Genomic DNA, 15407 nt, shown 5'->3' with positions numbered 1-15407 from the left:
CTCCTCATGTATAGATGATGACTCCTCTCTAAAACTGCAGCATGCACTTGATTATCAATCTTGATTTGGTTCAGAAGTGGGAATGCTTCCTATTGAAGGCCTGGCTGACACAAATCTTGTGCAGGCATCTTTGTAAATGAGAAAATAGTCTGAATGTGGGCCGGCTGTACTGTTATTATCAAATGTGGAAAGGTGAATCTAGCTGATTACAACTAATGTTTAGTTCTTTAGCATGCTTAAAATAGAACTTGTTTTACTGTAGTAGTGAAAAGCCAATCACTTTTGGTTTTGAGTTAAAGTTTATTATCAGCTAACATTCGATGTAACTCACTGGGATGTGGAATCCTGGCAAAATGTAAAGTCTTTAAATGTGCATAAGCCCTAATTTTTTTAAATTCAGCCCAGGTTGGTAGAAAGCATGGCCCAGGTTCCTCTTACTTAACAAGAAATCGCTATTTATTACAGTCACTACATTCTAGCTGCAGGTAAACTATTAAATTAAACCCTAAATTAAGTAAACTCTCAAACCTTAATCCCTTATACACTGGAAAAGCATTATTAGCAGAAAGAAACACATGGGCTGAGGGAAACCTGGGAAAATAATTGTTGAATTGGTTCTTCCTGATTTGAAGATTGAAGACAAACACTAATGTAATTCTGTAAAAGTCAAAATTATTAAACTACTTCTAAGAATTTGCAATATTCCTGGGTGAAGTGGTCACACTGTCCCATCAATACTTTACTTCTTTCTTCCAGTTTTCTTTTAAAGAAGTTACCTAATTGATGCTGACCACCTTCAATATCAGTTATATGCACAATTCTTCAAACCTGTTTGTCAATCAGTTTTCCCAGTCCACTTGGCCAGGAGTGGGAGCGTTGGCATGTTTTCAAAGGGATAATGGAAGTTTGCTGATCTTGGTAATGTTGGTTAATTTTGAATGCGGTGCCATCCTATATGAACCTTAATGGAAATTGCTTTGTACAAATGATCTCTCCCTGAAACCTGCGCTTGCCCTCCAATATTATCCATCATTTTTCTCAGCCATTTATTGTGTGACTAGCAATAGTTTGCAATATTTGTTTTTCCTTGCACTTTCTCTCTCAGCACCAATAGGCATTTTGAGATTGGATTTAACTGTCTCCAGTTTCCGTTAGCAATGGTTTGTACCAACAGAATTTTGCATGAATTATGTTGAATGCAAGTACTTTGTCCTCAACTCAAAGTAAGAACTGCTGATGCTGGAGTCAGAGATAACAGTGTGGAGCTGGAGGAGCACAACAGGTCAGGCAGCATCAGGAGCAGGAAAGCTGATGTTTCAGGTCAGGTCCCTTCAGAAATGGGGAAGGGGAAGGGAGCTCGGAAATAAATAGAGGAGGGGTGGGGCTGGGGAAGGGGAAGGTAGGTGGGATGGTGATAGGTCAGTGCAGGTAGACGGTGGGGATTGGTCAGTGAGATGGGAGGAACGGATAGGTGGGAGAGAAGATGAACAGGTTGTGTCAGGTCAAGGAGGCAGGGATTAAAGGGAGGGTTGGTCATGGGTTGAGGCTGGAGGTGGGGAGGTTTTGAAGCTGGTGAAATCCATGCTTAGGCCATCGGGCTGTAGGCTCCTGAGGCGCAATATGAGGTGCTGCTCCTCCAGTTTGTGGGTGGCGTTGTTTTGACACTGGAGGCCCAGGATGGACATGTCGTCTAAGGAGTGGGAGGGGGATTTAAAATGTTTTGCGACTGGAAGGTGTTGTCGTTTGTTGCAAGCAGAGCGCAAGCGCTCTACAAAGCGGTCTCTGAGTCTCTGCTTGGTCTCCCCGATGTGGCCTCCTCTACATCGGGAACAGCGGATACAATAGACTACATTAGCGGATGTGCAGGTGAACCTCCTGTCTGATGTGAAACGTTTGTTTGGTGCCTTGATTGGGGGTGAGGGGGGGAGGTGTAGGGGCAGGTGTAGCACCTCCTTCGGTTGCAGGGAAAAGTGCCGGGGGTGGTGGGGCTGGAGGGGAGTGTGGAGCAGATGAGAGAGTCACGGAGAGAGGTCCCTATGGAAGGCAGATAAGGGTGGGGAGGAAGTATATCCTTCATAGGGGAGTCAGATTGCAGGTGGCAGAAGTGGCAGAGAATGGTACATTGAATCCAGAGATTATGGGGTGCTACATAAGGACCAAGGGGATTCTGTTTTTGTTTTTGTTTTTGTGCGGGGAGGGGGTGCAGGAAGCGCAAGAGATGCGCTAGAGAGCATTTTCGACCACTGAAGTGGGGTAGATGTGGTCCTTGAAATAAGAGGACATCTGGGATGTTCGGGAGTGGAACGCCCCATCTTGGGAGCAGATGCAGCGGCCTCATCCCATGACCAACCCTCCCTCTCATCCCCACCTCCTTGACCTGACACAACCTGTCCATCTTCTCTCCCACCTATCAGCAGGAAGTGCTGCACCTGCCCCTACACCTCCCCCCTCACCTCCCTTCTTTCACTGCTCATCTTGTGAGCCCTTGATCATAGTGAGGGCTCAGGAGCGGGTGGGGTGATGAGCCAGAGGCAAATAGAGTCAGCATATTTCTTTACATTAAAAAAAGGATTTTTCAATCCAATTTAAAAATGTAGCCATTAGCACTGAAATATTTCAACTGTGAGTCTAGTTCCACATTACCACAGCTTTTACATCAGTTACAGTGAGTGAGGAAAATTAACTTATCGTTGTTTCATTTTTAAATTTGCATTTTTCTGGTAATAACCGTAACTAGATGAGGATGTGCTGCACACGTTTTGAAAATAAGCCATTTTAAAATAAATTTTATACATGAGAAAATTACAACAGGTTGCCATTCAATTAATTTTTGCTGGAATAAGATTTATTGCACTGTCTTCCAGTCCTGGTTCAGAGGATTTTTGAATTTCCAAATTACTTTGGAAACATGAATTTGCTTTATCATAAATCCTACACCTCCAAGCACCCAGTCTGACAGTTGCAGCTGGTTGAGACTTGAACCCACACTTGGTTAATCTGGCCAAACCAGGCAGCTTGAAATTTGGGAATATTCTTTCAAAAATTTCAGTAAGAAAAATACTATAGTATTTTGAAGAGCTTAATTGCATGGAAACTTCATCCCATTAGCTTTACTCCCTACCAAAGACTCCTCAATTCCTTCACCCATCCACTAAACCATTGATGTGAAATGTCTCTGTTTGAAATGGAGAAACTTTCTCACGTTAGTAAAAACAGTGCATGCACACAGTTTAATGTTCTTTCCATGCTGAGAATGTAACATGCTTTGCTGTTGTGAAGATTAATACCTCTGCATTTAAAATTAAATGTGCTTTTTGTCTTACTCCTTTTTTATTATTATTTCTTCTTGATGTAGAATAGTCACATAGTTCACTTCTCTTTACAGCAGAGAAGGAGGCCCTTCAGCCCATCATATTGAACTTTATATCTGTTTTTGATAACTGACTGTGTCTTTCCAGACTGCTGCTAGGTCCACTTTGTTAAATGCCTAAGGTTTAGAAGATGGAGTTCATTTTGGAAAATACCTATCGATTTCGTCTTGTTTGCAGCCTTTTTTCTAAAGCTTAGACCAGGAATTGATCAAAGTAACCACTGACAGTAAGCATACTGTATGCTATGGTAAAGGAAAGTCCATGTACTGTGCACATTGAATCTATCGATGGAATTCAAATTTGCTTGTTTCAGGACTTGCAGTAACTAATCCTGGGCTTGAGGACATCCATCCTTACAAAATGAAGTATATGATTCTGTTTAATTCACAAATATCAATTCTTCCATTTATGGTGGAGATTGCTGGGGACGTCATTGTGTGTAACGCTATACAATCGTTCATTGTTTTCCCCCCCCCCCCCACTTTGTTTCTTGCTTGGATTTAGATTTCTATGCCCTCTGATATGCACGCTTATCTGATCCAGTTTAATATTTGACAGAATCATATGGGCTCCTAAAACAAAGCATTTGTGTTATCAAAATGAAATGCTTCATGAAATCTTATGAAAATTTGTGCATCTTTCTTAAATCTGTCAACATGCTTCAAATTGGATTTCATTTAGTTTAGCTGACTGACTAAGGGTTCTAGTTGCAAAAGCAAAAAAAAAAACCTGAGTAGACCAGAGTCTCGTCGTTAAGGCTGTTCCACAACAATGAAATTCTGCAACATGATGAGAACTGGGAATGTTCTTGATGTAGTTAATGTTCACTTGATTGTGATAGTGCTGAAGAAAGAGTTGCATGATGCAGAGAAGCCCAGTGTTGTGTGTCACAAATTAATAAATAGACACTTGTAAAGTTTAAAATGTTGCTGCCACATTTAACAAGTAAATGATTTCTCATAATTGCACCATGTTGCAAACAGTAATTAAATGTGCCTGAGTACTTTTAACACACTAAATATGATTTGTAATAGATCAAATGATCAGCAAGGTGCGAATGAAATTGGGATATTCTGGCTATTTATGGTTTTTCCACTAACTAGCTAATTTGTTTTTGTCGTGATTTTTTGCGCTGTAACCATTGTACTTTCAAATTCTGAAAGCTCGAACTGAAAATATTTCAGGATTGTTTACTGTAATGTAGAAGAGTTGACAGTTAAGATGAAAATTCTGAATTTTGCTTTTGTCTATGCCTGGTTACTTAAGAATTTTAAGTGAATGGATGCACTACTTTTTCTCTCAAACTCAGATTATTTCTGAAACATCTGACATGCCGGAAAGACTCGTGCATGTTTGTGAAGAAACATAATGTGGGCAATAGTCTCTGGCAAATGACTTTATTTAAAAGGGCAACCATATTATAGAATTGATTTTAATTGAGCCTGGTGCTGGTTATCGTTGTACTATTGTCAACCCAAATTCCAATTATCTGCAACTTTGGGATACAGGTTCACTCAGTCCTGACCTTTTTTTTTTTTAATTTTACAGCTTCAAACAGTCTGTCCACTGCGCAATTATTGATATCTTGATCTGTATTGGTCGTGGTACCTCACTTTGTATGGTTTTTCAAGTTCACAGTGGATAATTGAGAACTGATGACTCGGATCCACTGTGACCTGTTCTCTAGGCAATGCTGGGATCCAGGAAATGGTTGCATGCCCCCTGGAGTTGAGCCAAATTAAGACTTGTTTTTTTTTTCAATTTTAAAACCAGGTTATTTAGAACCCAATGATTCACCTGTCCTTCCAAGTCATATTTTGACTTTTTGTTGCCATGGAATTTCTTATTGATGAAGGTCAGGCAGGAGAACATGCCCTGGGAACTGAATGGGAGCATTTATAATCCTTATCTTGTTACAGGTGGTGGTACGTAGTTAGGAGCCAACCCAAGTCAAGGCAAAGGAGGAAACTATGAATTGCAAGCTTGTTCCTCCCAATAACCCTGCCTGTGAGTCATGCTGGCTAAGAGATGGCACCAAGCCACGCCAAATGATTGACTCAAATAATTAAACTTTGTAGAACTGAGCATTCTGATTATGGGTGCAGTTGTTCCTTTGTAGATTGATGCCTGGCTTGTGACTATCTTGTTTCTTTCTTTAAAGGATACTTGATGCCCACTTGGGTATGAGATACAGGGATTTACTGTAATCGAGTAACGAGTGCAAGAAGTTACTTTTCGTATCACACAACAATGAGTTGCCTGCGTACTCCCATTTGTTTGTGACATTCCATCACAGATGAATCATATTCTCAAAAAGAAAATGACTAGTTTTAGTATTCAGTAACACACACTGCCATTTAGCACTTTTTTTAAACCTATATGTACAAATGTAGGGTGTAGAGGTTTACACAAGCGATTATAAAACCTGAAAACTTGATATCTTTCTACCATTTAAGAACTTAAGAGTGTGGAAGGGCATTTGGTAATCATACTGATGCTCCTGCAGAAAGGAGCAACTCATTTTAGTCCCACACTCCTGCCTTTTCACCCACGTAATTAGATTCCTGCTTCTGAGGAAGGGACACCGGACCCAAAACATTAACTCTGTTTTTTCCTTAACAGATGCCAGACCTGCTGAGCTTTTCCAGCAACTTTGTTTTTGAGACTAATTTCCATGGGTTTAAAGTGATGTCCTTGATTTTGTATCCTGATGCCCTGAAGCTGAGGATTCTAGATGCCTTTATTAACCATTGTCTCCCAGTACCCTGTGACTTGCAATGATTTTTGAATATATCCCCCGAGGTCCCTCTGCTCCTACACACCTTTGGAAATGTGTTCTATATTTTGTGTTTTTTCCTCGTTCTTCTGAGTAAAATTTAAGCACCTTTCCATTATCTACTACCTCGCCTGGTATTCCTCTAGCCAGTGTCCTCCTGAAATTTATCACTATCCTCTCCAAGTTCTCACCAATGCTTTCAAGTTTTTGTTTTGAGATCCATGAATTTTGAAATTGCATCCCGTATTCTCAAGTGTGTCTGATTTGTTTAACATCTGATTTAACTTCATTTTGGCTTTGATTTGTCATGTCACTTGCCCTCCTGCTAAGCAGATGTTGTCTCCAAATGAATGCCAATAAAACTGCATTTCTCTGTAGGTGGAGCATACTATTTGATATCCAGAAGTTTGGGGCCTGAGTTCGGTGGTGCAATTGGCCTCATTTTTGCCTTTGCCAATGCAGTAGCTGTAGCCATGTATGTGGTTGGCTTTGCAGAGACTGTTCGAGATTTGCTTGTGGTAAGTTGAATCAGCGGAATCAGTGATGTACATTTCTCCAAAACATTTGAACGAAAGCACAAATTTAAATGTCAAGGTCCTCATTGCCTTAGTTAGAAGTGATTTTTGAATTGTTGGTTTTACTACAGTAATGAATACGGTGATCCAAACTGTTTAATTTCGCAAAGCTGATTCACTTTCTTTTTTTCATTTCTTGAGGAACATAATGCACTCATGATTGATGAAATGAACGATATCAGAATCATAGGAACCATTACTGTTGTGATCCTGTTTGGCATATCGGTCGCAGGAATGGAATGGGAAGCGAAGGTAGGATCCTGAAGCCTGCTTTTTGAAAAGAAATACTGAAAAGTGGATGCAGTACTCACTATCTCTCGCGCTCTCTCTCGCGCGCTCTCTCTCTCGCGCGCTCTCTCTCTCGCGCTCTCTCTCTCTCGCGCTCTCTCTCTCTCTCGCGCTCTCTCTCTCTCTCGCGCTCTCTCTCTCGCGCTCTCTCTCTCTCAAGGCTTCAGTGTCTGAGGTGTTAACATTTACTGTATCAATACCATAAAGTTCACCATAGTTTTGGTTCTGTATTTGTATTTTGAGGCAAGTCTAAGAAGCTACTTGAAAAGTTTTTGTTTAAATCTAGCAGAAAGAACCTAGACCCGCAGTGGTGAACCCAAGAATGTTTGAAAGCAGTGGGATGTGAGGCAAAGTTGGATCTTGGAGAAAAGACAATGGAGAGCTTGGAGTCAGGGGGAAGCATTGAACGTTAACGTAGGAAAATGGGAGCAGGAGTAGGCCATGCAACCCTTTTGAGCCTGCTCCACCATTCATTATAATCATGGCTGACCATCCAACATGATAGCTTCAACTCCTTCTTAAAACCATGAAATATTTTGGTCTCCCTGCTTTCTGTGGTAGTGAATTCCCCAAACTCATCTCTCTCTCTTTTTTTTTTCTTCTTTCTTTCTCAGTTTCCTTTTTTGCATGCACACTGTCTCTCCCTCCTGTTCTCCGATATTTCTGAACTCCAGTGAGCACAATCCCTCCTGACTCGAGCTGTCTGTCCATCCCAGGAATTGTCTGATTTTAAACCCTAGCTGCACTCCCTCTAGAGCAGGAACATGTTCAGATAAGGAAAACAAAACTGCACAAACAGCTCCCAGTTATAGCCTCATCGATTCCCAGTGTAACTGCAACAAGTCATCCCTGTTCTTGAAAATATATTCATAAATTAGATATTTATCAAGTGTATGGCTGCCTTTGTTGTCAGAATGTATTCTTGTTTCTAGCAAGTTATACATTGCAATTTTGTGCAATAGAATAATCCTATAATGGTTTGATTTGTAAGCTTGTCGGTAAACAGCAGAGTAGGATAAGTATCTGTGCCCCAGTACGATTGGCAGATTTCTAGTGAAGAAAATTGACCATTTCCCATAATATACCCAAGTACTGTAACCTGTACCTAGCAAGTGAAGCATGCTATTGACACAGGATCCTGCACAACGTTGTGAACTTCCCAGAATAACAATTGTAATTTAAATGGTCCTTTTTTTAAATTTTTTTTTTTCTTTTGCTGCAGGCTCAAATTGTGCTTTTGGGAATTCTGCTGATCGCCATAGTTAACTTTGTAGTGGGAACTTTCATTCCAGCTCATGACAAAAGAGCAAAAGGCTTTTTTAATTACCAAAGTAAGTGACAAAATAAAATTGCATTTTTATATGAGTGGTTCTGCCTCTATAGTTTGTAGCTCTGACAGTAGTGTGTAGAAATGCACTGTTGCAGCAATGTTTCTGGAACAGCTGGCAGAAAGGGTTTGAAAGCTGTTACTTCAAGTTTGCGTCAGTCAGATCCAAATGGTTTGGTTACTGTTAGAGCAAATCAGCTGAGTCTTTTGAAGTTTTAAAAAATGGTTTCTTCAAATGTAATATCTTTGCAACAGGTTTTTTCCAAACATTAATTTGCTGATGTTGAATTTTATGTTAATCTCTTCTAGTAATTCATCTCTCTCTAGTATTGGTAGCTTCCTTTCTGGGAATTGAATCGTTCAAATAATCCAATGAATTTGGTGTTTATTGGGTTTGCTGAGTTCTGAACACCTTTTCCCTTAAACTTTTGATCCTGCCTGTTTGTTTGATCGTTGTCACTTGGATTTTCTTTTCCTTTCTAGACTTGGTATTGTCAATTTGGAAATGTTCTTGGCTTTTTTGTTCATTCTCCCAACCCCCATTCATTGCATTGTGCAGCTAATACCTTGTTCCTGCATTTCCATTTCCTCATTTTGGCGGTGTCATATACGGCATTCTTTGAAGTTTAAACTGTGACAGGAAACTGTTCTTGTGACATCCTGGTTCTTTGTAACTAACTTAATAAAAGCTGGTGTGTTCTAGAAAAACTCTTTTTCCTGTTAAATCCTTGCTTGGGAGGGAAAGATGGGCTTGAACCATGAACTTTGAATATAGAGGGAATACAGAGTGCTCAATACGATTCAAGTGAGTGTGGACTTTTGTTTTATTTTGAAGTCATACATAAAATGTAGTGCAAAAAAAAACTCACCTTTCAGGAGAGAATGAGCAGTCCAAATCCAGAAAATCCTGTTTTGAATGAGGAAGTATTTACTTTTTATCTTCTGTCATTCTCCCCGTGGCAATAGACAGCAAAGAGAAAGATCAGCTGAGGATACTGCATGGTGTTCACAGCATAGTGATGGTGATCTTTCACTTGTCCATATATAAAAGTTTTTGTGATCACGTCCTTAATTTTATTTGGGTTCTGTCACACTTCGACCATTTCTACAGCATTCAGATTTTGTTTTTCCTTTAATCCAATTTGCAATTATTCACATGCTACCTGCTGTCCTGAGCTACTCAGCTGTTCTCTCTCGTCACCTGATCTGTAGACCTGCAGCTTTACATTTTATCAATGGGTTGCATTCAGAAATTGAAATTCTGACCACCTGTATGTACAGAACAGATTATATTGAATAGTTCTGAAGAAGTGTCACTGATTTATTTATTGTCATGTCAATGTATTTTTTTGTTTACGAGCAGTACAGGCTGATCATAGTAAGCAAAGGGTGAACAGATCAAAAAAACTTAGATAGAGGCGTACAGGTTACGCTGCACAGGGTGTGTGCTAGGCGAGACCAACAGTGGCAAGAACAGCGACCGTGATGGTCTGGGCTGTGCACACCCACTTCTGTAGTTTCTTACGGTCCTGGGCAGAGCAGTTGCCGTACCAGGCCGTTGTGCACCCGGGCACTATGCTTTCAATGGTACATCTGTAGATGTTGGTGAGGGACCTTATGGACATGCCAAATTTCCTGAGCTGCCTAAGGAAGAAGAGGCGTTGTTGTGCCTTCACTGTCACATCTACGTGGGAAGTCCAGGATAGAGCGTCGGTTATCATTCACTCCAAGGAACTTGATGCTCTTCAGTCTCTCGACCTCAGTTCAGTTAATGTAGATGGGAGCGTGTTCCCCTCCTTTCTTTCTGAAGTGAATGTTCAGTTCTTTAGTTCTGCTGACGTGGAGAGAGAGGTTGTTCTCATTGTTCTCATATCACTAAGCCCTCTATCTCCCTTCTGTATTTTGTCTCATCGTTGTTAGATATCTGTCCCACTATGGTGGTGTCGTCAGCGAACCTGTAGATGGCATTCATTCGGAATTTGGCACCACAGTCGTGGGTGTACAGGGAGTACAGTAGGCGACTGAGGAAGCATCCCTGGGGGGGCTCCAGTGTTGAGTGTTATTGTGGAGAGGGTGCAGTTACCGAACCTCGCTGACTGCGATCTGCGGGTCAGGAAGCTGAGGATCCAGTTGTAGAGGGCGGAGCCGAGACCAAGGTCACAGAGTTTTGAGATCCGTCTGGAGGGGATAATGGTGTTGAAGGTGGAGCTGTAGTCAATGAGCAGGAGTCTGATGTAGGTGTGTTTGTTGTCCAGATGATCCAGGGATGAGCGCAGGGCTAGGGATATGGCATCCTCTGTGGACCTGTTATGTTGGTAGGCTAATTGTAGGGGATTGAGGCAGGTAGGGAGACTGGAGTTGATGTGAGCCATAACCAGCCCCTCAAAGCACTTTGTGTTTATGGAGGTCAGAGTGATTGGGCGGTAGTCATTAAGGCACGCTGCATGTGTTTGTTTAGGTACGGGGAACATGGTGGTCTTCTTGAAGCAGGTGGGGACTTCAGCTTGTAGGAGGGAGAGGGTGAAGATGTCGATGAATACCTCCCCCTGTTGGCCCTCACTGGATCTGAGTGCTTGGCCAAGGACTCTGTCCGGGCCTCATGCCTTTCCTTGGGGTGGTCTCCCAGGAAAACCGACCTGACGTCTGAAGTGGTGACAGAGGGAACAGGTGTGTCTGGGGCTGTAGGGGCAGGTGTCACCGTGCTGCTGGCATTCTGCTCAAACCGAGCATAGAAAGCATTGAGCGTGTTAGGGAGGGACCTGGGAGTTGACTCTACTTTCACTCCAGTGATCTGAGTTTTTTTTTTTCAGTTTTTGTTTTTATTTGACTTCCAGCATGTGCAGTTCTTTGGGTTTTTTATATTGACTAAGAAGTGGATCAACACTTTTTGTCCATATTACTGTTTCTCACCCCCTTGTTCCAGCATGCTCCAAGTTTTTCTGGAGGAACACAGTCCTGGCAGCTTCAGAGGAGCAGGCAAGTTGGCGTTTCGGGTCAGGACCCTTTTTTCCCTGAAGAAGGGCCCTGACCCAAAACATCAACTTTCCTGCTCCTCTGAAGCTGTCTGGCGTGCAGTGTTCCTCCAGCTCCACACTGTTATCTCTGACTCTAGCATCTGCAGTTTTTACTATCTCCAAGTTTTTCTAGTTTGTTTTTTATTTTCTGGGGTTTCTCTGGAGGTAGCTGTAGCAGTGTATTATGCCTATCACACCATTCAGTGGCATCACCATCACTGAATCACCCAATATCAACATCCTGGCAGTTAGCATTGACCACAGACTGCACTGGACTAGCCACGTAAACGCCAGTTCCAAATAAGAAGAGGTCAGCGGCTAGGAATCCCGCAGCCAGTAACCCCTCTCCAAAACTCACTAAAGCCTATCTATCATCTACAAGGCACAAATCAGGATTGTGATGGAATACTGCACTTGTCCAGGTGATTAGATCTCCAAGAACACTCAAGAAGCTTGGTGCCATCCAGGAATGTTGAGGAGTGACTGTTAGATTCTCTCTTCTTGGAGATGGTCATTGCCTGGTACTTGTAGGCCATGAATGTTGCTTACCACTTGTCATCCAAAACCTGGATATTATTTTCTTTTGTGCTAGGTGTGACTCCAACCAGCAGAGTTTTGCATCAGCTGTGGTTTTGCTCCAGCTGTGGTTTTGCTCAGGCTCCTTGATGCTTCACTCGATCGTATTTTCCTTGATGTCAAAGGCAGTTACTCTAACCTCTCCTCATGTCAGTTCTCTCTCTCTCTCAAAAAAAAAAATTGTCCATGTTTGAACCAAGGTTGTCACAATGTCAAGAGCTGAGTGGCCCTGGCAGAACCCAAACTGGGTGTTGCTGAGCAGGTGCTGTTTGATGGCACTGTTGATGACACCTTCCATCACTTTACTGATGATCGAGAGTAGACTGATGGGGCAGTAATTGGGTGGGTTGGATTTGTCCTGCTTTTTGTGTACAGGACATACCTGGACAATTTTTGACATGGTTGGGTAGATTCCAGTGTTGTGACTGTACTCAAACAGCTTGGCTAGGTGTGCATCATATTTCTGGAGCACATGTCTTCAGTACAATTGCCAGAACGTTATCCGGTTTTATAGTGTTTGCACTATCCAGTTTCTCCCACAATATTGGCTGAGCTCTGACATCTATGATGCTGGAGGAGTTTGAGGCGGATCATCCACTGGCACTAGAAATTATTGCTGTTGCTTCTGCCTTGTCTTTTGCACTGATGTACTGGGCTTCCCCACAATGAAGAATGAGTGAGCTGTTTAATTGTCCACTAGATGTGGCAAGAATCCAGAACTTGAATCTGATTTTTTTTTTTGTGTGAGAGTTTGTTTAGCTCTGCCTATAACCTGCTGCTTATGCTGTTAGGCTCACAAGTAGCCCTGTTTGGTAGCTTCACCTGGTTGACACATTTTTATAGTTGTACCTGGAGATTCATTGAAGTGGGTTTCATCCCTTGGCTTGATGGTAATGGTAGAATGGGGGATATGCTAGGCATAACAAAAACAGAAGTTGCTGGAAAAGCTCAGCAGGTCTGGCAGCATGTGTGGAGAGAAATCAGAGTTAATGTTTTGGGTCAAGTGACCCTTCTTCAGAATGGATATGCCACGGTGAGCATTGTTCTCCAAGGCAACCTGCTGCTGATGGCTGGGAGCACCTCATGGACCCCTGTCTTGAGTTGCTGGAACTTTCATTGATCCCATTTTAGCACGGTGATAGTGCCATACCACATGAAGGGGAGGGTATTCTCAAATGAAGATAGGACTTTATCTGCACAAGGACAATAGCCCATTTTACCAATACCAGTATTTCACTGGATTGGCAAAATATTTTCAGGTGAAATATTTTATGAACATTTTGGGCCAGATTTTCGAGAAGGAGAAGGTTTCTTCTCTGTCTTTGCTATTTTTTTTCCAGCTGCTACTGGTATCCTCGCTGGGGCAAACATCTCTGGTGATCTTGCAATAAGTGTTTGCTTATGTACAAAAAAAGATGAATCTGGAAATATAATCATTCATGCTGGATATGAGAAGAACTGCAAGATGGACCCAAGCTCCCAGAACATCACGGCCATTTAATCATCAAAGAATAAAATTAAATAAGGCTGAAGCTTTATTTGTGCCAATTGAAACTAACATGATTCCTACCCTCCCTCGACCTCTTCATCTCCAACTGCCGTCGAGACATCAATCGCCTCAACCTCTCCACCCCTCTCACCCACTCCAACCTCTCCCCCGCAGAACGTGCAGCCCTCCGCTCCAATCCCAACCTCACCATAAAACCCGCGGACAAGGGAGGTGCAGTTGTAGTATGGCGCACTGACCTCTACATCGCCGAGGCCGGACGCCAACTCTCCGACACCACCTCCTACCGCCCCCTTGATCAAGACCCCACCCCTGAGCACCAAACCATCATCTCCCAAACCATCCACAACCTCATCACCTCAGGTGACCTCCCACCCACGGCCTCCAACCTCATCGTTCCCCAACCTCGCACTGCCCGCTTCTATCTCCTTCCCAAAATCCACAAACCTGAATGCCCTGGTCGACCCATTGTCTCCGCCTGCTCCTGCCCCACCGAACTGATCTCCAACTATCTCGACTCCATTTTCTCCCCCTTGGTCCAGGAACTCCCTACCTATGTCCGTGACACCACCCACGCCCTCCACCTCCTCCAGAACTTCCAATTCCCCGGTCCCCAACACCTCATCTTTACCATGGACGTCCAGTCCCTCTACACCTGCATTCCCCATGCAGATGGCCTTAAGGCCCTCCGCTTCTTCCTGTCCCGCAGGCCCGACCAGTCCCCCTCCACTGACACCCTCATCCGCTTAGCCGAACTCGTCCTCACACTCAACAACTTCTCTTTCAATTCCTCCCACTTCCTACAGACAAAGGGGGTAGCCATGGGTACCCGCATGGGCCCAAGCTACGCCTGCCTCTTTGTAGGTTACGTGGAACAATCCCTCTTCCGTACCTACACCGGCCCTAAACCCCACCTCTTCCTCCGTTACATTGATGACTGTATCGGCGCCGCCTCGTGCTCCCACGAGGAGCTCGAACAGTTCATACACTTCACTAACACCTTCCACCCCAACCTTAAGTTTACCTGGACCATCTCTAACACCTCTCTCCCCTTCCTGGACCTCTCTGTCTCCATATCGGGCAACCACCTAGAAACCGATATTCATTTCAAGCCCACCGACTCCCACAGCTACCTAGAATACTCCTCCTCCCACCCACCTTTCTGCAAAAATGCTATCCCCTATTCCCAATTCCTTCGCCTCCGCCGCATCTGCTCCCAGGATGAGGCATTCCACTCCCGTACATCTCAGTTGTCCTCGTTTTTCAAGGACCGTAACTTCCCCTCCTCGGTGGTCGAGAACGCCCTCAACCGTGTCTCCCACATCTCCCGCACCTCATCCCTCACACCCCGTCCACGCAATAAAAACCAAAAAAGAATCCCCCTCGTCCTCACGTACCACCCCACCAACCTCCGGATCCAACGCATCATCCTCCGACACTTCCGCCATCTGCAATCCGACCCCACCACCAAAGACATCTTTCCCTCCCCACCTTTATCTGCTTTCCGGAGGGACAACTCTCTCCGTGACTCCCTCGTCCGCTCCACACTCCCCTCCAGCTCCACCACACCCGGCACTTTTCCCTGCAACCGCAGGAAGTGCTACACCTGCCCCCATACCTCCTCCCTCACCCCCATCCCAGGCCCCAAGAAGACTTTCCACATCAAGCAGATGTTCACCTGCACATCTGCCAATGTGGTATACTGCATCCGCTGTACCCGGTGTGGCTTCCTCTACATCGGGGAAACCAAGCGGAGACTCGGGGACCGCTTTGCAGAACACCTACGCTCGGTTCGCAACAAACAACTGCACCTCCCAGTCGCGAACCATTTCAACTCCCCCTCCCATTCCTCAGACGACATGTCCATCCTGGGCCTCCTGCAGTGCCACAACGATGCCACCCGAAGGTTGCAGGAACAGCAACTCATATTCCGCTTGGGAACCCTGCAGCCCAATGGTATCAATGTGGATTTC

At 43.8% G+C, this 15407-nt stretch overlaps 1 protein-coding gene across 3 annotated transcripts in view; it reads left to right on the top strand.

The window, feature by feature from the left end:
• The window catches only part of slc12a2 (solute carrier family 12 member 2), a 254349-nt gene that overhangs the window by 125560 nt on the left and 113382 nt on the right, over positions 1-15407 (top strand). For all 3 annotated transcript variants that reach the window (XM_048620707.1, XM_020533892.2, XM_048620718.1), the window contains exons 5-7: positions 6526-6665; positions 6864-6974; positions 8233-8341. In XM_048620707.1, coding sequence (XP_048476664.1) covers positions 6526-6665; positions 6864-6974; positions 8233-8341 — 360 coding nt within the window. The remainder of the gene's footprint in view (positions 1-6525; positions 6666-6863; positions 6975-8232; positions 8342-15407) is intronic.

Source organism: Rhincodon typus, chromosome 3 (genome assembly GCF_021869965.1).
Source record: "Rhincodon typus isolate 14 chromosome 3, sRhiTyp1.1, whole genome shotgun sequence".
Lineage (NCBI taxonomy): Eukaryota > Metazoa > Chordata > Chondrichthyes > Orectolobiformes > Rhincodontidae > Rhincodon > Rhincodon typus.
Note: the sequence above shows the minus strand (reverse complement) of the source record. Positions and strands in the feature narration are given on the sequence as shown.